This window comes from Mustelus asterias, chromosome 6 (genome assembly GCF_964213995.1).
Source record: "Mustelus asterias chromosome 6, sMusAst1.hap1.1, whole genome shotgun sequence".
Lineage (NCBI taxonomy): Eukaryota > Metazoa > Chordata > Chondrichthyes > Carcharhiniformes > Triakidae > Mustelus > Mustelus asterias.
In genome coordinates, this window is record NC_135806.1 from 84,493,306 (window position 1) to 84,515,613 (window position 22,308).

At 41.6% G+C, this 22,308-nt stretch overlaps 1 protein-coding gene across 7 annotated transcripts in view; it reads right to left on the reverse strand.

The window, feature by feature from the left end:
* Positions 1–22,308, reverse strand: part of ythdc2 (YTH domain containing 2) — a 91,335-nt gene that overhangs the window by 15,925 nt on the left and 53,102 nt on the right. For 3 of the 7 annotated variants that reach the window (XM_078214651.1, XM_078214645.1, XM_078214647.1), the window contains exons 22-27: positions 21,220–21,346; positions 17,068–17,273; positions 16,634–16,841; positions 12,144–12,253; positions 7,856–8,154; positions 807–984 (exon numbers count right to left, since the gene is read on the reverse strand). In XM_078214651.1, coding sequence (XP_078070777.1) covers positions 807–984; positions 7,856–8,154; positions 12,144–12,253; positions 16,634–16,841; positions 17,068–17,273; positions 21,220–21,346 — 1,128 coding nt within the window. Of the gene's footprint in view, positions 1–806; positions 985–6,869; positions 8,155–12,143; positions 12,254–16,633; positions 16,842–17,067; positions 17,274–21,219; positions 21,347–22,308 lie in introns of those variants that run through there. The other 4 variants (XM_078214650.1, XM_078214649.1, XM_078214648.1 and 1 more) reach the window with 4 other exon arrangements.

Genomic DNA, 22,308 nt, shown 5'->3' on the forward strand with positions numbered 1-22,308 from the left:
AAAGCAATGTTTGGAATAAAAGAAAGTACCGGCACTGACAAAATGAGCTAAATTTTCCCAACTTTGAAAATATTTGGGATATGGGACAATTTCTGGGTCCTATCTCTGATCATTGCCACAGTGCATCCGTCCATTTAACTTTACAGGAGACAACTAATTAACAGGCTTCCTTCACATTTGCCACCCAATTGGGGATGGTTGGGGGCCCAGGGACATGGGAGTGCCCCGAGTCCCCGAAGTGAAGGGCAAGTGGCAGGACTGTAGAGGGTGAGAGATGCTGAACTGCATACAGTAGAAGAGAGAAACACAAGATGAAATGGGACTAGCAACCAACCCCTCACGCTCAGAACTATCTGCTGGATCTGCCTGCAGATGAAACAAGTTTGCGAGCCTTCATAGGTGAATGGTCTGAGGTTTCCATTTTGGACCTTCAAAATGAACATTGCTTCTTCACCTTCTGACTCCAAACTCTCATTATGCTCTTCTCCGAGTAGGATCTGCGCACTACCGGGAAAATTCAAAACTCTTTTAAAGATTGTCACTGACTGGCTGATTAATACTTTCATTTGCTTCCTATTTTGTTTGCTGGACAGGTAGCAATGACTTTCTTGAAGCTGCCTCCAGAAAAATTGCAAGGTGGTGGTAACATATCAGGGAGCCGCCTCTTTTCCCCTAAATTTCCTGGTATCCCACTTCCAAAGCCACTTCCATACAACTGGGAACATTTTGGCTGATAAGTTGCATAGCTTATTTCTGTGACACCACATTCAATTATTGGAAGAGAGCATTTCAAAAGACATTCTTACTTTGCCTGAAGGTGGTGGAGATGGGCTGGCACAGGGGCTGGGATAGTTGCTGCTGTCTGTCGATTTTACAGATGACTGATCAGACCGGTCATCAGAACTCCTCTTAGGATGAAGGAAGCCCCTCTCCTTGTATCTTTGCTGCTGCTGTTGTTGCTGCTGCTGCGACTTTAACTGAACCCTATAAAAAGAAAATGCTGGTTTAACCATATGGAACAAAAGCAGGGTAAAGGAATACAAGTGGAAAGCTCTTTGAGAGACTCAATACAACAATGATGGGCCAATGATCAACCCTGTGCTGCAAAATTCCAATTCTCTCATCTTTCATGGCAACATTCATTTATTTTTAAAATATTTTATAGTTCAGTTACCACCACCTTACATTGACATCCTTGTCGTTAGCGCTTTTCATTCAGACCAGCACAGAGATAGTAATATAAAAACAAAATACTGTGGATGCTGAAAATCATAAATAAGAGCAGAAAAATTTTCTTTAAATTATTTATCGGACATGGGTGTCACTGGCATGGCCAGCATTTGCTGCCCATCTCTGGCCTTGAACTGTTTCAGAGGGCAGTTAGGAGTCAACCACATTGCTGTGGGTCTAACTCACATGTAGGCTAGGCAGATTTCCTTCCCAGATCAGTGAACCAGATGAGTCTTTATGACAATCGATGATAGTTTCACTTTCACTATTAAATTGCAGATTTATTCATTGAATTTAAATTCCACCAGATGCCATAGTGAGATTTGAACCAATGCCCCCAGAATTTTAGCCTTGTCCTCTGGGTTACTAGTCCAGTGATATCACCACTATGCCACTATCACCTCTTAATGCTAAAAATACTCAGCAGGTCAGGCAGCATCTGTGAAGAGAGAAACAAAATTAAGGTAGAAGGTTGATGACTTTTCACCAGATAGTAAGCTATCCATTTAACAAACACCAATTCCAACGTTTAATTTTGTTGGTTGCTAGTCCCCAAATTTTTCTGTTGCATCCTGAAGTTTTGAATAGTTGATTTTGATGATACTCAGATCCCATGAAATACCATTATAAAAATAAATATTCTTGTATTCAAGGTGCAAACCCTACAGATCAAAGTTTGCTACCAATCCAATATCTAGGTAAAAGGTACCATGATCTGGAGTTCAATAAAGAATCCTTACTACTGTACTCTGGGTTGCTAGAAAATAAGGTGACGCCTTATGGATTCAGTCAATAGGGAGACAAATATATACTATTATTGCCCAGGCAATAAATCAAATTTAGTTACCATCTTCTCAATTTTCCTTTGCTATTTCCCAACATAAATAAAATAACTTATACACATTTGCTCAGTTTTCCATGGTAAAGTGTTTCACAAAGCCATTGATTCAGCACAGATTCTGCTATCTGCAGATTAATCATTGATCTGAGTGTAAACAGTCACTTAAGCAAAAGAAATTGCATAACTGACCATCAAGTGAAATAAAATGTCACTGGCTCGGTCTTCTTGAGGCACTACTCACATCTTCACCACAGTGCAGAAGACCACAAGACCCCAGAACATAAATCACATTGGATATCTGAAAATGATTGGATGGCTTGATATAGTGATATGCCAAATACTTGGACTGACAGGTTAGATGGTGTGAAAATAATGAAGACTTTTAGTAAGCATTAAATTATTAGATTTTTTTCTTGCTGAATGTAATATGTGCAGGGTTAAGGCCACTGCTTCTGCAAATTTTACAGATAAAACATTACAGTCTAGTTAATTTCCATCCTTCAGATCAAAGTAGAGACCTCTATGACTTAATTGTCATTGTATGTGGATAGAATCACATTTTACTGGAGTTACTTAATTATGTTAATATGTTTAAATGATCAATCTTTCAACGTAAATAGAATTTTTTGAGGAGGTAACTAAGTGTGTAGATGAAGGTAGTGCAGTTGATGTCATATACATGGATTTTAGTAAGGCGTTTGATAAAGTCCCCCACGGTCGGCTTATGAAGAAAGTAAGGATGTGTGGGATAGAAGGAAGTTTGGCCGATTGGATAGGTAACTGGCTATCTCACAAAAGACAGAGGGTGGTGGTGGATGGAAAATTTTCGGACTGGAAACCGGTTACCAGCGGAGTGCCACAGGGATCAGTGCTTGGTCCTCTGCTATTTGTAATTTTTATAAATGACTTGGAGGAGGGGGCTGAAGGGTGGATCAGTAAATTTGCTGATGACACCAAGATTGGTGGAGTAATGGATGAGGTGGAGGGCTGTTGTAGGCTGCAAAGAGATATAGATAGGATGCGGAGCTGGGCTGAAAAATGGCAAATGGAGTTTAACCCTGACAAATGCGAGGTGATTCATTTTGGTAGGACAAATTTAAATGTGGATTACAGGGTCAAAGGTAGGGTTCTGAAGCATGTGGAGGAAGAGAGAGATCTCTAAAGGTTGCCACCCAAGTGGATAGAGCCGTGAAGGCGGCCTATAGTGTGTTGGCGTTCATTAACAGGGAGTTTGAGTTTAAGAGCCATGGGGTTATGCTGCAACTGTACAGGACCTTGGTGACCTCACTGCAAGAAGGATGTGGAAGCGCTGGAAAGAGTGCAAAGGAGATTTACCAGGATGCTGCCTGGTTTGGAGGGTAGGTCTTATGAGGAAAGGTTGAGGGAACTTGGGCTTTTCTCTTTGGAGCGGAGGAGGTTGAGAGGAGACTTGATACGAGGTTTATAAGATGATGAGGGGGATAGATAGAGTGAACGTTCAAAGACTATTTCCTCGGGTGAATGGAGTGGTAACTAGGGGGCATAACTATAGGGTTCATGGTGGGAGATATAGGAAGGATGTCCGAGGTAGGTTTTTTACTCAGAGTGGTTGGGGTGTGGAATGGACTGCCTGCAGGGATAGTGGAGTCAGAAACTTTAGGAACATTTAAGAAGCTATTGGATAGGCACATGGAGTACTTCGGGATGATAGGGAGGAAATAGCTTGATCTGGGTTTCAGACAAAGCTCGGCACAACATCATGGGCCGAAGGGCCTGTTCTGTGCTGTACTGTTCTATGTTCTATGTAAATCTACTGACCAAAGTTAGATTTTGAGCACAAACACTCAAAGGGTCTGCGCCAGAATAAGAAAGTCTGAGTGTTTGTGCTTCAAATCTAACTTCCTATGGTCAGTAGATCTGCTGACAGATTGATCATGGTAAAATGTGATTCTATCCGCGTACAATGACAATTAAGTCATAGAAGTCTCTACTTTGATCCGAGAGATGAAAATTAACTAGTCTGTAACGTTTATCTATAAAACTTGCAGAAGCAGTGACCTTAACCCTACATGTGCTACGTTGAGCAAGAAATAAAATCTGATAACTTAACATTTGAACTTACTGGTGATCTTAGAGGGTCTGCATCACAGTAAGAAACTCTAAGATCACCAGTTGGTTCAAACTCAGCAGTGAATTTTGGAGGCATACTCTCTGCTTCTAGAAAAAGTATCAACAGATACTACACTAGTAAATGAGCAGGAAAGCAAATATCAAAGCAGGGACACATGTAGAATAGGGAAATAGCTCTGTCAATTACTCCCTGATATAACTCTTTGCTTGATCATGTATTAGTCTTGTAGTTTTCCTCTCCCCTTGCTCTGCTGCAGCAAAGATTGCAAGTTCACCATTCAACTGCATTGATTGCTCTTGACTATTTGGATTTTTGAAGAGACATGTAGGAGAGTGTCTATGGATGTTGTCTGTATAGACTTCAAGAAGGCATTTGATAAGACACCATACAAGAGATTAACAAAGAGAATGCATGGTAGGTAACCTTGTTGTGGAGATGCCGGCGTTGGACTGGGGTGAACACAGTAAGAAGTCTCACAACACCAGATTAAAGTCCAACAGGTTTATTTGGTAGCAAATACCATAAGCTTTCGGAGCACTGCTCCTTCGTCAGATGGAGTGGAAATGTGCTCTCAAACAGTGCAAACAGATACAAAATCAAGTTGCAGAATACTGATTAGAATGCGAATCCTACAGCCAGCCAGGTCTTAAAGGTACAGACAATGTGGGTGGAGGGAACATTAAACACAGGTTAAAGAGATGTGTATTGTCTCCAGACAGAACAGCTAGTGAGATTCTGCAAGCCCAGGAGGCAAGCTGTGGGGGTTACTGATAATGTGACATAAATCCAACATCCCGGTTTAGGCCGTCCTCATGTGTGCGGAACTTGGCTATCAGTTTCTGCTCAGCGACTCTGCGCTGTCATGTGTCGTGAAGGCCGCCTTGGAGAATGCTTATGTGAAGGTTGTGTGGTTGTTTGAAGGCGCCTTCAACATATCATTGAAGAAGACGAACATCTCGCCAAGGCCATCCCCACACCCCCACTTCTTGCCTTCAAACAACCGCGCAACCTCAAACAGACCATTGTCCGCAGCAAACTACCCAGCCTTCAGGAGAACAGTGACCACGACACCACACAACCCTGCCACAGCAACCTCTGCAAGACGTGCCGGATCATCGACACAGATGCCATCATCTCACGTGAGAACACCATCTACCAGGTACACGGTACCTACTCTTGCAACTCGGCCAACATTGTCTACCTGATACGCTGCAGGAAAGGATGTCCCGAGGCATGGTACATTGGGGAAACCATGCAGACGCTACGACAACGGATGAATGAACACCGCTCGACAATCACCAGGCAAGACTGTTCTCTTCCTGTGGGGGAGCACTTCAGCAGTCAGAGGCATTCAGCCTTGGATCTTCAGGTAAGCGTTCTCCAAGGCGGCCTTCACGACACACGACAGCGCAGAGTCGCTGAGCAGAAACTGATAGCCAACTTCCGCACATATGAGGACGGCCTAAACCAGGATGTTGGATTTATGTCACATTATCAGTAACCCCCACAGCTTGCCTCCTGGACTTGCAGAATCTCACTAGCTGTTCTGTCTGGAGACAATACACATCTCTTTAACCTGTGTTTAATGTTCCCTCCACCCACATTGTCTGTACCTTTAAGACCTGGCTGGCTGTAGGATTCGCATTCTAATCAGTATTCTGCAACTTGATTTTGTGTCTGTTTGCACTGTTTGAGAGCACATTTCCACTCCATCTGACGAAGGAGCAGTGCTCCGAAAGCTTATGGTATTTGCTACCAAATAAACCTGTTGGACTTTAACCTGGTGTTGTGAGACTTCTTACTGAGGTAACCTTGTGACATGGGTTAGTAATTAGAAGCAGGGTTAAAGGGCTCACATTCTGTTTGGCAGGATATGGCAAGTGATATTTCGACATCTGTACTTGGATATCAACTTAATGACTTGGATGAAGAAAAAGGGAGAAAAAAAGCAGTCATGCTGGGAAGGCCATGCATAGAGCTCCTTTCATTATCTTGTAGTATGCTAAAGTACTTTACAACCAAAGTATTGTTTAAGGTATAGTCACTATTGTAACATCGGAAATGCTTTGCCAATTTGCACAATGCAAGATCCCACAAATAGCAATTAGGTAATGTCTAGATAATCAATTTTAGTGATGTTGGCTGAAAGATAGGTAAACCAGGAGCAGAATTTCCCTGCCCTTTGAGGAAATAGTCCAATGAGAAATTTTATACCTAGATTAAGGAAGATGAGGCCTCTTTTAATATCTTATCAGAAAGGATGGCACCACCATGAAAGATGATACTGGTGTTTGAAGAAGCTACATGGAACACTGATCAGTAGATGGCACTGAAGTACAGTTCAGTCATGATTCAATCAAATGGCAGAACAGGCTGGAGGGCCCAGAAGACCAGACGGGCTACTTTTGCTCCTACATTTTTATGAACAGCAAATGTATGCAGCGTATAGCATATGCAAATGATTTTGTCTACTTGATTATATCTATAGAGAATAACCTCATTTGATCTGTTAAAAAAAAAACTGACTGATGTTAATATCCATGACAGCAAGGGATCACCATAGGCACATAGTTAATTAGTGAGTAGCTATGTTTTAAGGTAATATACAACATAAAATCCAAAGTATGTGCAGTCTAAATCAACAACGTTTGTCGGCAGTGCATGCAAAACTACATTCAAGTTAAGTATGATTCTTCTAATGAATCCTTGCTAGGAATTAACATCACTGTCTCGCTCGTCACGTACATGAAGATCAATGTGGTCAATCAGCTTTCTTCCCTTGTGAAATCTCAGAATTTCCATATGTTTACAATAGTGGAAAAGATTAGATATGCCCATGCATGCTGCTGTAAGTTGGTGAATATTTGACATGATTAAGAATCTGCTCAACCAGATCACAGTCAACTAAAATAAGGGTAAAGAAAAATTGGGTTTCATTTCACGGATACATTTTACGGACGCTTCTACATTTTATTTGTTTTACAAAAACAGATAAACTTAAAATTTTAACAAAATATGCCAAGACAACTCCCATGTTATATCAAAGGAATCTGCAACAATCACAGCCAAGTTAAAATGCTGATTTTACTACAATGAGAAATAAATTGCACTATTAACAGCAGGGTAGATGTATTGGCCAGCGGTTGTGCCACAAATGATTCATTGTTCGAGTGTTTCAGCGAATTCTAATTAGAAATGCAGGAAAATAAGGAAGCTATCACTGGTGAGATCAGCGTACAAGATGTTGAAATTTACAATGTGTATTGCCAATCTTGCTGTTGCAGGTAAATCTGAGCCCTTAGCTTGAAAAGGAACAGTCTTTCAGAAAGACAATGCAATGAACTATTTAATTACTGTTATTAAGAACTGCAGTCATAAGAGTTCAAACTTTTACTGGTGAGTTATTTTCATTCATGTTACTATTCTTCCTTCATTTGTTTCATTAAACTTTCTAGATACACAAAGACCACTACATAATCTAGAGATCACCTAGTAATTTAATGGAGTGATTCAGAGGTCATCAGGCAATACATGACACAAGATGTGGAGCTATTCTATGTAAATTTTGTTTTAGGAACATCTAAGATTAGATGCTAAAAGTATAGCTTCTGCACATCTACAGATACTTTGCAAATCAATTATTGTTCAATTTTGTATTATTGCTGAAGCTCTACCTTTCCCTATATTCCACACTGGAAGAATCATCTGAAAACTCTGTTTCTGCCGAGCTCTTCCTACTGTTCGACCTCCAAGATGAGGAGACTGGAAGCTCTTCCGAAGACATAGGCCTTGGTCTTTGTCCAATTCCAGAAGGTTGTTGTAACCCTGCGGCTTGCTCCTCACTGCTAAGAACTCCAATGATTGCTCTGATGGTTGCTTCATCTACCTGAGTCCAAGGTTTTGATGGAGCACGCATACGTCTCAGGAACAGACTATGCCATTTCTGTCGCAACTGTAAGATAAGACTAGCTGCCTGTAACAAGACAGATTGTGAAAATCCATTAAAGGAGGAAACACACAGGCACAAATTAATGAACTTGCATTTTCATAGTTATTATATCCTCAGATCATCGGAAAACACTTCATAACCAACAGGTTACTTTCGAAGAGCAATTATTTAGATACGGCATATACAGCAGCTAACAGAAAATGAATGAAAGGTCAATTATTCTGTTCTAACGGTCTTGCCAAAGATGAAATCAGAGAAATTTGTTGAGGGCAACTCCAGTAAACCTACGACTGAGTCACAATTAATTAGAATCCTAATGATTAAAATTCTAGTTTATTCAAAAATTTATGACAATAATTTACTGCCAATTAACCAGAAGTGAAACCCCACAGGTTGTCAATCAGGATTAGACTCTGTCTATATTGCAGTCTGGATCAATGGGGTATTCGAGATGCAGTCAACCATGAAGGGAACTCAAAATAAACATAGAAGGCTGGATACTGGTAGAAAGCCTATGACCTGACAGCTCAATCTTTTACGAGGCACTGCAGCTGACCTTGTTGTTACAGAACAAAGGCTTCTAGCGCAATGGAAAGTTTCAACAATTCCTGCCCGTTAGGAAACCACAGCAACTTCAAATTAAAACTGTGTGCATACATTGGGCTGAGTGCACAGCTGGGCAGACTAGAACCCCACCCCAAGTGAAATTGACATCACCTCTGTCAGCAGACTTCAAAAGGATCTGCTCACACCTGCGGCTTTTAAACAAATTCATTCGTGGGACATGGGTGTCGCTGGCTGGCCAGCATTTATTGGCCATCCCTAGTTGCCCTTGAGGTGGTGGTGGTGAGCTGCCTTCTTGAATCCCTGCAGTCCACATGCTGTGGGTTGACCCACAATGCCGTTAGGGTGGGAATTCTAGGATTTTGACCCAGCAAATGTGAAGGAACGGTGATATATTTCCCAGTCAGGACAACGAGTGGTTTGGAGGGGAACTTGCAGGTGGTGGTGTTCCCATGTATCGGCTGCCCTTGTCCTTCTAGATGGAAGAGGTTGTGGGTTTGGAAGGTGCTCTCTAAGGATCTTTGACGAATTTCTGCAGTGCATCTTGTAGATAGTACATACTGCTACTACAGAGCGTCGGTGATGGAGGTGGTGGATATTTATAGATGTGGTGCCAATCAAACAGGCTGCTTTGTTCTGGATGGTGTCAAGCTTCTTGAGTGTTGTCGGAACTGTATCCATCCAGGCAAGTGGTAAGTTTTCCATCACACTCCTGACTTGTGCTTTGTAGATGGTGGACAGGCTTTGGGGAGTCAGGTGGTGAGTTACTTGCTGCAGTATTCCTAGCCTCTGACCTGCTCTTGGAGGCACTGTGTTTATGTGGTGAGTCCAGTTGCGTTTCTGGTCAATGGCAATCCCAAGGATGCTGACAGTGCGAGATTTAGTGATGGTGACACAATTGAATTATTGGTGATGGTCATTGCCTGGCATTTGTATAGCACGAAAGTTACTTGCCACTTGTCAGCCCAAGCTTGGATATTGTCTCGGGACAGGGAGAAAGGAAAATCTCTGCTACAGAATGGAGTGCTGCAATGATTTAAAATCCTGCCAGGTGACCAGGAGCATGGAGGTTAAAGTGACCTGGCCACTTCGGGATTTGCACAGGTAACAGGCAGAAATGTAAAAACCGATCACAGGGCTGCCTGAAATCATCATGTAGGGGTGATTGTCAGGTCTGCCAGGGCTAGAAGTGACAATCTAGCTATGGCACCCCATCCCAGCAGAGAGTGGAGAGGTCAACCCCTTGGGTCCCAGCCAGAGCCCACCCAATCCCCAGGACCCTTGAGGGACCCTTTCTCTGCAGCCTGGCAGCCACAGATAGGCAAATGGCCACTGGACCTAGCACTTCAAGTCCCCTCGAGGCCAAAGGCACTAAGCCACGGTGTCAGTGCCCAGGGGCAGTGCACTGTTGGCACTGCGAAGGTGCTTGGCCTGAAGGGAGGCTGAGTGGGTGGTCTGAGGGGGAATGGAGGCTGATGGGGGGCCTGAGAGGGAAAGGGGACTGAGTGGGGGTAAATGAAGGGGAAGTGGGCCTGAGTGGGAGGAACGGTTGGATCAGATAAACCCAATGCTTGCGACGTGTGGGGGGAGGATGCTTCTCCTTGCTGAAGGGTTGGGGTAGCGCTTCCTTGACCCTCAGCATTCAACATGCCAGGTCTTTGTTTGTGAGAGCCTGTACCAAAAGTCGTCCAGTGAACAGCGAAGGCCATCTGATTTGGGCTGCAAGCCCACTAATGACATTTAATTGGGTGTATTTAAGTAGTTATGGGCTTCCTGCCTGCTGCAGCTGGGAACCTAATCGGCACCGGTAGCACGGCCTGGGAGGGTTGCAGCATTTTTGACAATCAGCGCAAAACCCGCTTTCCCACCAACTCCCAAGTATCTGGGCCATTGCGAATCACGATTGGGGCTAGCAGACCTGGAGAATCTCCCCCTGGATCTTTGCAAGTGAAGTGCTGAAATTTCTGTTAAGCAAGGCAAGAGGTGTAATGAGATTTTATGACTCACTGGTGGTCACTAGTGTCTGGGTGGTTTCTGAAAAATTTGCATGATCTGTCTTAGTCACATTTGCCATTTAATATGCAGTGTGTACCTTGACTGAACCTGCCTCCATCACACTTCCAGGGAGTGTATTCCAGACACGAACCACTCAGTATGTGAAAAAAGTTTCTCTCAAATCACATTGGTTTCTTCTGCAAATGACTTTAAAATCTATGCCCTCTTGTTCTTGACCCTTATATGAGGAGGAACAGTTTCTCCCTATCTACTCTATCCAGCCCCCACATGATTTTGAACATCTCTATCAAATTTCCTCTCAGCCTTCTTCTGTCGAATGGGAAGAGTTCCAACCTCTCCAATTTATGCTTATATCTGAAGTTTCTCATCCCTGGAAGCATTCTTGTAAACCTCTTCTGCACTCTCTCCAATGCATACACATTCTTCCTATAGTGTGGTGCCCAGAACGGTACACAATATTTCAGTCAAGGTCTATGGTGTGTTTTGTATAGATCCTTGCTCTTGTACTCTATGCTCCTATTAATGAAATCCCGAATACTGTTACGCTTTATTAACTGCTGTCCTGCCACCAAACCTTTCTGTTACCTCCTCAAGGTTCACCAGCAAGTTAGTTAAACAGAATTACCCTCTAGAAATCCATGCTGGCTCTTCATAATCAACACACATTTTTCCATGTGAATATTAATTCTATCCCGAATAATTGTTTTGAGAAGCTTGCCCAGCACTGATGTTAAACTGACTGGCCTGTAATTGTGGGGTCGCACACATGCACCGTTACGCACGCCCATTGGCGCACCCACCCGCCCGGTCGCACATGCCCACATGTGCTGACAGACCCATCTGCCCTGACATGCCATCTGCGCTGATGCACCTGCCCACTGACACACATCCGCACGTGCTGGCACATGCTGCACACACATGTACACACACACTCTTAAGGAGTGTATGCAGCATCATATAATAAAATTAGTGAGAATGAAAAGAGTTTCTAAAACCAAAACATGGAACACAAAAATCAATAAGCAGCCAGAATGAAAACCCAAAAAAAAAAACTCTTGGAAAAAAAAATTCTAGACTCTGAGACTGGAGCTCTCATATTGAAGAAATAAATCTCAATAGAATGCAACTTTTCAAGTTTTTCAGAGTATTTCAATTTGAATAAAAATAATTTAAATGAAAGATATTTTACAAAGTTTATTAGTTTCATAATGAAATGCCAAATCTGTGAAATCTGAAGTTTTATTTTGAAAAATACCAGCAAACAGATTTGAGATGACACATTTTTTCAGTGAAATCAGCATAATATCGTGAAAGGTTAACCATTTTATAAGTAGTTATTGTTGTAGCCAGAGGGTTTCATTAAAGATTAATGTGTTTACATGCCAGCCTTTAATTCAAAATAGAATAAGGACATATATTCAAAAAATACTTACTTCAGGGTCTATTCTAAAATTCAGCCACTCTTCTAGCTTCAAAGTTGCCATCTTAGAAGTGGATTTGTCTTCCATTTCACTATCACTGCTGTCATTGGTGACACCATCTACTGCACAAAATTCAGAACAGATAAAGTAACAAGTATGCCTTTAATTAGATGGGGGGGTCATGTCTGACAAATCTGTTAGAGTTCTTTGAGGAGGTAACAAGGAGTTAGATAAAGGAGAACCAGTGAACGTGATTTATTTAGATTTCCAGAAGACCTTTGACAAGGAGACTGTTAAATAAATTAAGTGCCCATAGTGTTAAGGGCAAGATCCTGGCATGGATAGAGAATTGGCTGACTGGCAGAAGGCAGAGAGTGGGGATAAAAGGGTCCTTTTTCAGGATGGCAGCCGGTGACTAGTGGTGTGCCTCAGGGGTCAGTGCTGGGATCACAACTTTTCATGATATACATTAACGATTTGGAAGAAGGAACTGAAGGCACTGTTGCTAAGATTGCAGATGAGACAAAGATACATAGAGGGACAGGTAATATTGAGGAAGCGGGGGGGGGGGGGGGCAGAAGGACTTGGACAGGTTAGGAGTGGGAAAAGAAGTGGTAGATGGAATACAATGCGGAAAAGTGAGAGGTTATACACTTTGGAAGGAGGAATGGAGGCATAGACTATTTCCTAAATGGGAAAATGCTTAGGAAATCAGAAACACAAAGGGACTTGGGAGTCATTGTTCAAGATTCTCTTAAGGTTAACGTGCAGGTTCAGTCGGCAGTTAGGAAGGCAAATGCAATGTTAGCATTCATGTCGAGAGGGCTAGAATACAAGAGCAGGGATGTACTTCTGAGGCTGTATAAGGCTCAGGTCAGACCCCATTTCTAAGGAAGGATGTGCTGGCCTTGGAAAGGGTCCAGAGGAGGTTCACAAGAATGATCCCTGGAATGAAGAGCTTGTCGTTCGAGGAATGGTTGAGGACTCTGGGTCTGTAATCGTTGGAGTTTAGAAGGACGAGGGGGGATCTTATTGAAACTTACAGGATACTGCAAGACCTGGATAGAGTGGGTATGGAGAGGATGCTTCCACTGGTAGGAAAAACTAGAACCAGAGGGCACAACCTCAGGCTAAAGGGACGATCCTTTAAAAGAGAGATGAGGAGGAATTTTTTCAGCCAGAGAGTGGTGAATCTGTGGAACTCTTTGCTGCAGAAGGCTGTGGAAGCCAGGTCATTGAGTGTCTTTAAGACAGAGATAGATAGGTTCTTGATTAATAAGGGGATCGGGGTTATGGGGAAAAGGCAGGAGAATGGGGATGAGAAAAATATCAGCCATGATTGAATGGGGGAGCAGACTCGATGGGCCAAGTGGCCTAATGCTGCTCCTATGTCTTATGGGATCTGAGGGGGAAAGGGGACTGAGAAACAGCTTGTTGTTAATATGCAGTTCATAGTTCATGTATTTTAGTACATAGTTTAAGGAATTAAAGTTTAATGGTGGAAAATGGGATAGTGCAACCAAATCAGCTTGGCATCTATTGCATTTAAAAGGTTGGCCAGGTTGCTTTAAGAGGTTAACAGCTAGAAAGACAAGATCATAAAGCAGCAGATAAGCTTACTCGGCTGGAGAACTGGAGTTGTGATGTCTACAGTGCTAGCAAAGAAGTGCAATCCAGAGAGATGTTTTTGTTTTGGGAGTTTTAAAAGCATCCAGTTTGCAAAAAGGTTATAAAATCCATTTACTTCATCAGAACTAAAAGGAAATCGTAAATGAGGGTTAATTAACATTGATGGCAGCCCAGAGCAGGATATGTCATCACAGAAATGGAGGTTTGGAAGGTTCTCTGGTGTTTGCTGGGAGAGGGTGCTTGGCTGCAGTACCTTTTGTACCAAATTTAATAGTTTGTGTATTGTTTAAGAAAATGTGAAACCTGGTGCCAGAGTTCTATTGGTTAAAATGAGGTGTTTGGACTTCTATTTAAATGTTAACGGTCTCTAAATGGAACATAAACTGCATGACCTAAGGTCATCATATTTTAAGTTTCTATATTCAGAGATTTCACAAAAATGTCAGTTGTAAATCAGTGATAGCAGCACAGTTGATTCAACTCTCATTCCCTAGACTTCAGCACAAAATCTAAGTTAACATTTCAGTGTAAGGTACTGAGGGAGTGCTGCAGTGTTAGCAATGCCGTCTTTCAGATAAAGCACTAAATTGTTGCTCCATCTGTTTTCTCAGATAGATGGCACTATTCAAGGTAGAGCATGAGTTTCTCCCAGCATCCTGGCCAATATTTGGTCCTCAGTTGGCATTACCCAAATTGATTTTTTGGTTACAATTTCATTGATATTTGTTAAACTTGGCAGTACAACTTGGCTTTCACTTTTTCTTATCTCACAATCGTAACCTAATTCCAAGACAACTTCACTGCTGTCAAGTATTTTGGAACACCCTGTAGCTGTGAAAGGCGCAACAGAAATATAATCACAATTATTTTATTACTACTTCTTTAAATTCTGAAATGCAAAATTAGGAACAGAATATTCAGTGTCCCGCAGTAAAACAATATTTTATTCCCATGCTAGTTTGATGGGATTTCAGAAAGATGTACAACATAAAGTTAAAGTTTAAAGTTAATTTATTAGTCACAAGTAAGGCTTACATTAACACTACAATGAAGTTACTGCGAAATTCCCCTAGTTGCCACACTCCGGTGCCTGTTCGGATCAATGTACCTAACCAGCACGTCTTTCAGACTGTGGGAGGAAACCGGAGCACCCAGAGGAAACCCACGCAGACACGGGGAGAACGTGTAAACTCCACACAGACAGTGACCCAAGTCAAGAATCGAACCCGGGTCCCTGGCTTTGTGAGGCAGCAGTGCTAACCAATGTACCACCCGTAACATCTTCACATTAATGGATAAGCAAGAGCCAACTTGGCTAAAAATAGTTTTAAAACATCACATTTAGTTGTGGAATTAAGAGGGGGAAACATTTAGTGCTTAAAATTCATGAACAAAAACTATATTTCTGGCAATAACAACTTTCATTCTGTACATTTATTACTATAATTCAACCATACCAACTATGGCAAGCATGCAAAGATCCACAGCAAATACCTGACACTCTACAGAATATGAGCTGGATATGATTCGAGACGGTTACAATAGAATTATAGAATGGTTACAATACAGAAGGTCATTCAGCTTGTTGTTTCTCTATCAGTTATCTACAAGAACAACCCAGTATTTTTTTTATTCATCAGGGGATGTGGGTGTCATCAGCTGGGCCACTTCCCCTTAACTAAAGCGCATTTACTTCCATAGGCCAGATATTATGCAGTATTGTAGCAAACTGAAGTTCCACAAAGTGGGTTTGTGCTTTTGAATTCCTACATATTGCATTCCTGCTCTAAGCTGTGCCATTAAGCAAATCTCGGCCTTTCACTTTAAAACCAAATGTAGAAACAAAAGTGACAAGATAATTATGGACAAGGAAGAACATTCAACACATATTAGCTAATCCAACCAGAGGTTTGCCCCAACAACTAGGTGATACCAATGCCCATCCAGGACCTTCCATACCTCCCAGCCCCTCTGACCCCATCCCAGTCCCTGCCATGTAGTCACTATACTTGCTGACCTTTCCCTCTCTGATGCTGAACATTCTGTACTCAAGCAAAAGACTCAGTACAAGACAAGAATGGTGCTGTTGCAGAGGTGCTCTACCTTGCAAAGGTTGATCCCCAACTCTCAGACACTTCTTCCTACTTTCCTTGCGTCCTCAACTCAATGAGTTTCAGGCTTGGCACAATGCTGAAATCTTCTTCCATCACCTTTGTCCCCATGCTCATTTCTTTGGGCAGGAATCCTTACACCCATCAATCTGCCATCTTCTGTTATCATTTGTCCCAGATAGACAAAAAAATCATCTACTTGTTCCAGTGTGGCACCATCCACTTCAACCTTCACTCTAATGTCTTCCAATTCATTTCTTCTATCATGTTCTTTTGTGTTTTTGGTGTTCATATTCTAAATGTCTGGATTTTACATGATCCGTGATATTTTGCAGGTCATCTCCTGATTCTGTAAGTAACACTGTCGTCAGCATGCTGCAAGATTGTTATGTTCTTGCCACCAATTTTTACCCCTAGAAGTACATATAATTCTCTGAATATTTGTTCTAGGTACAGATTGAATTTGGTGACAATACACAGCCAAATATTCACTGAATATTTGTTCTGTGCACAAATTGAACATTTTTTACAACAGTACACAACCTTGTCGGGCTCCTCGCTTCTCCAAAAAACATATCTAGTTGTCCATCTTCTGGCCTGATGCTCACTATTTGGTCTCAAAATATTCCATTGTCTGGATAAATCTCTCAGTACTGTCAATGTCACATTTCAGTAATACGTCTATTAGTTTTTGGTGATGATACAATTGAATGCTTTTGACAAAATCATAATACAGTTTACGAAGAAATTATTTTGACTCACTGTATGTGTTACCTCGAGGAGAAGAGGGCTCTTGTAATGCACTGCTTGATAGTCTGGCTGGACCACCAAATAATGCCACGGAGATTGGTGTTACAGCAGAACAGCAGCGTATATTAGCAATTCGGTGCGCTCTTGTCATTTCATCATAAATAAGCCAGTCAGTGGGCAGTGCTTGAACAGCTACAGCTTGTCCATTTGCTGGGGGAATCTAATACAAAGTTAAAGATTGTATACTAAAGATTAATATATAGTTGCACAAAGAATAACAGCTATGAAATAAAAAGTGAAATACTACAGATATTTGAATGGAATGGCAAAACATCAATGTTACTTTTCACTTAAATTGTACATACAGTTTCATAAAGTTCCAAGTTTATCAGATGCTGAAAAAGATTCCAGACTAATCTTCCAATGGCAAGAAGTACAAGTCCTACCTTCTTATACTGTGGTTGGCTGAGAACTGAGGTAGGGTGAAATCTGACTTTTTTCTCTTTAGACCCAGTCAACATTAAATTCTCTCGGTCAACGTGGATAAGATTTGGGTACATGCCTGCAATTAAAGCAGCTTTTACCACAGCCCAATTCTCAGAGTTTGTGTTCACATCTCGAATGTCACCTCCCCCTCGTGCCCTCACAAAACCTGAGGGGCAATTTTAAACAAAAGAAAATATTAAGGATGTAAAACAATCAAGTCAAACTGGTCTTCAATATATTTACACAAATAGAAAATTACATATAAAATTAACTACAACTACAGTAGAGTTTTACAACACTAATTTAAAGCTAATCTGTTCTTATAGAATACACAAAGATCTTGCCACAAGAAAAAAAATCAGATGTAGTTTTTAATTATATGAAATCAAAGCATTTATAGCTCATTTCATGTTGATGACTACTGAATGAAACCACACATCGTTATCTGAAACTAGGCAGAGAGAGACGTGATAAATATAACCCAAGTCTGTCCCCAAGAACCCCACCCACCCACTTGTATAAGCAGCAGCAAGAAAGCGATGCCAGTAAATAGGATCCACACTCCAGCATGCTACATCTGATCCCCGGCCACAAACCTGAAAATAGCAGGTACATTTAAAATTCTTGTACCCCACCACTTACAGCAGGAATTCCACAGCATGCGAGAGACCTCAGTGGAAGGCTTCCCAGCCAGAAGCCAGCCTGATTGACAGACTTGGTTTCCAGTCAGTTGGTGAGCTGCTGATCTTTGGACTCCAAGGCTCAGTGCCCTCCTTGGTGAGGCTTCCAGGTCATTCATTGGGTTTAAGTATGGTGGAACCGGCCACCTGTAGTTAAACTTCACATGGGGAATAACAACGAGGCATGTACCCTCTTTAACCCACCTCCTTGAAGCAGGGTGGATGCTCACCCACTGTCAGGTTTTTTCGAACATTTTAACCTGCCACCCAACTCAAACTTGCTATTTTTTGAGGTTAAAGGTTCCCCCCATAACCTTTTTCCCCCATCACTTCTGAAATCTCATACCTTCTTATGCTCCTCTTTATGTTACTGTACTCATTTGTGAATTGTTCTGTTTACAGAATAGATAAAGGAGAACCAGTGGATATAGCGTTATTTGGATTTTCAGAAAGCTTTTGATAAAGTTGCACATAAGAGGTGGGTGTACAAAATTTGGGGTAATATATTGGCATGAATTGAGAATTGGTTAGAAGGCAGTAAACAGAGCAGGAATAAATTGATCTCTGAGTGGCAGATGGCACCAGTGGGGCCCTGCATGGATCAGTGCTTGGGCCCCAACTAGTCACAATATATATCAATGATTTGAATGACAGAACCAAATATAATATTCCCAAGTTTGCTGATGATACAAAATTTAGTGGGAATGTGACTGGTGAGAAAGATGTAAAGAAGCTTCAAGGCGATTTAGAAAAGTTAAATGAGTGGGAAAATACATGGCAGATGCAGTATAACATAGATAAGTGTGAAGTTGTCAACTTCTGTAGAAAAAACAGAATGGCACAGTATAACTTAAATGGTGATAGATTGGGAAATATCGATGTAGAAAGGGACCTGGGTGCCAGTGTACACAAATCACTGAATGCAAGCACGCAGGTGCAGCAAGCAGTTAAGGCGGCAAATAGTATGTTGGACTTCATTGCAAGAGGACTTGAATACATGAGCAAAGGTGTCTTGCTGCAGCTGCACAGGGCCTTGCAGTTTTGGTATCCATGCCTAAGAAATAGTTGTAGCAAAGGTTCACTGGACTGATTCTTGGCATGATTATTATACGAGGAAAAATTGGGTTGACTAGACCTGTATTCACTGGAGTTTAGAAGAATGAGGGGGAAGCTCATTGAAATGTATAAAATTCTGAAACGGCTTCTAGAACAAAGAGTCAAAATCTCAGGTAGACCATTTAGGACTGAGATGAGAAAAAACTTCACTCAGAGGAATTTTCTACCACAGAAGCTGTGGAGGCCAAGTCACTGAATATTTTTAGGAAAGAAAAAGATAGATTTCCAGACTCTAAAGACTTCAAGTGTTGTGTGGAGATTGCGGTAGTATGGTGTTGAGATAAAGGATCAGCGATGATCACACTGAATGCTGCAGCAGGCTTGAAGGGCCGAATTACCTACTCCTGCTCCTATTTTCTATGTTTCTCTATTTCTATGTTTTGTCCATCTCGTAAGCAGCAGCTCAGAATAAAGGCTCAGTCTAAGCGAATTTACATCATTTCTACTGGAACTTCTGGACTTTTACACCATCAATCTCTACATGCCTAGTCCATCGTGGAAGTCATCTATACTGGAAAAGTAATTCCCCAGCATCATTCTTCAGCTTGCGAAACTCTGAGGGCATTCATCATTGGACTCATGTCAAACAATATTTTTTTATTCTGTGGTTTTTGCCCTATAAACCTTTCTCTCTTTGCTCCCATCTTTTATTGGAATGAAAAAGAGGACGCTATATCACGCCTCTCCTCTCGCGTTTAAGTGTATTCTAATAAACCACCCCTTTGGAGCTTACTCTATCTCAGGTTTGCTGTGGGGTTATTTATAGAAATTGGAATGCACAAAAACTTGAAGGGTTGGGAAATACGCCACTGCTAGAAGGCGGGAAATAAAAGTTTGTTTATAGATGGGCGGTGAGAGGAGAAATCATGGCCATTTAAATTAAATCGCCTTACTGTAACATTTGAATCTCAGATTTTAAACAGCGCAACATGAAATACAGATTGGTGCAGAATGTAAACAAACTGTGATTTTCAATAAAACCGCGACCATTTTAAAACCAATTTCTTCCTGGTCAGTTAATTTTATTAGCAAATGGTTTCCTTGTGATCAACAGAGGGATATATCTTAGAAATGGAAGCAGAGTAAGTCAACACCAACAGTAAAAATTGAGACGTAGGTCATCTCCCTACAAGCTATGATGCCTCAACAGTGGTTCACTTTTGAGGCAGTACTGGGTGTCCTTTTTGTTTGGCTAGCTGCGAGATTCCCAGTGTTATGAAATCGATTACCTTCTTCTCAGGGTGGCAAGGTCACGGTGGTGTCCCTGGGTGGAGGCCAAGGACTACAAGCCCTGGCAGACCACAAGTTTCAGCACATGCACATTGAGTGGCAGAGTGTCTGGTTGTGCATGCTCTTTTCTAGCTTCTTTCTTCCTACAGTTAAAGGGCTCGGCCATCCTGACAGCAGTGTGCCTGCATGGAAAAATGACTCAAGAATTCGATGATGGGACCCAGTATGACAACATAAAAGGAGAGTGTCAAGAATCAATGCAGAGGAACCACTGGAGGTATCAGCAAGGGAAAGGGAACTGTCCTAAAATGAGTCCCAGGCAGAGGATAATGAGTAATTAAGAAGAGAGAGAGCACAGCAGAGACTGTGTCTCCAAGTGGCTTTGTGGTTGGCAGACTTTAAATAATGGGAGCTCGGGTGAAGCCCTAAAGATCAAAGAAGACAGCAGATGGTTGGTGACTCCGTGCTGTAGGCCACTGGGGTGAAGTTAACCTTGGAGCAGTAGTATTCTGCTCAGCATGGCCTAAGAGCTTAAATTGACCTTCTAAGTTAGTGCTGGTGTGCAGACTCAGAAATCCTGGGGAATGGAGTCTCAGGAGATGAGGTTGAAACCCTGCGAGGTGCACAGTCATTGAGGCAGTCTCAGTTGGAGCAACGTTTGGAGAGAATCCCAAAGCTAGGTCTGAGAGTCAGTGTTTCAACAACACTGGTTGATTTAGTGTTTACTGATATCTGTGCAATCAGTCTTTGTCGCATCTGCATTTTATTGTGCCCAGTGGTATGTTCAATCACAGTTTGCCTGTTAATTCACATGTTCCTCATATTAAGTCTGAATATTAAAGCACAAGATAGATGTTGTAAATTGTTTTATCTTTCTGACCTTGTAAAGTTTATTTTTGTTTGTTCAAAATCTGTGGAATCTTGTGGCTTTATTCTCTTAGCCAATGTCTCAAATCTTAAACTTCGTCCACTTTTTTAAAAAAACCTACTGGTCCCCAACCAGACTGTACCAAGGACTTGAGAGGTCTGACCCAGGATCCTATCAATTAATAAATTTCAGTTTGCATTATGTTCACTTCTATCTACCTGAAGCTCTGAGCTGTCCCAACAATTGGGTCCTCATGCCAATAATGATTTCCATTGTAGCTTGAGAAAGAAAGTTTTTTTCACAGAATGCTCTCTCCCACCCATCACTGCGGGCCTTTTGCCAAGCCTGAAAGAAAATAATTCAAAGCAAATCAAATATCTAAAATCACATATCAAATAGATCAAACTCTCATATTGTTTAATGCAAATTAACAAATATTGTTCCCCACTTCAACAGCACTTTTTGACAAACTTACTGGGTATTACCCAATATTTCTGTTGCATGCATGTCTTTGAGCACATGAAACACAAACACAATGCAGCCAAAAAAAAAGTCCATTCTCAATGGTATCATACTTGGCATGGCACTTAGTATAGAAATGCTCCTTATAGAAATGACACAATTCATGAGATAGTAATCCAGTTGTGGAGACTAATAATCCAGAGAATTTGAAATCAAATCCCATGGCAGTTTGAAAATTTGAATTCTTTTAAAAGAAAAATCTGGTAATGCAAAACAAGCATCAGTTTTTTAAAACATTAACAGCGAAATTGACACCGGTCCGACACACATCATTTATGGTAGAAAGAAAGCAGAGGGAAAATATAACAAAGGGGACAATTCTAAACAGGATGCAGGAGCAGAGGGACCCAGGTTTATTAGATGTGCATAAATCATTGAAGGTGATAGGGCAAGTTGAGAGAGCCATTACTAAAGTCCAAAGATGTGCGGGTTAGGTTGATTGGCCAGGTTAAAAATTGCCCCTTAGAGTTCTGAGATGCGTAGGTTTGCGGGATTAGTGGATAAATATGTGGGGGTAGGGCCTGGGTGGGATTGTGGTCGGTGCAGACTCGATGGGCCGAATGGCCTCCTTCTGCACTGTAGGGTTTCTATGATTTCTATGATTAAAGCACACAGTATCCTCAGGAGCATAGAGTACAAGAGCAAGGAAGCTAAATTAAATTTAGGTAAAACATTGGTTTGGCTTCAACTGGAGCACTGCGTCCAGTTCTGGGCAGCATACTTTAGGAAGGCTGTGAAGGAAGTGGAGAGGATCCAGAAAAGATTCACAAGTATAGTTCCAGGAT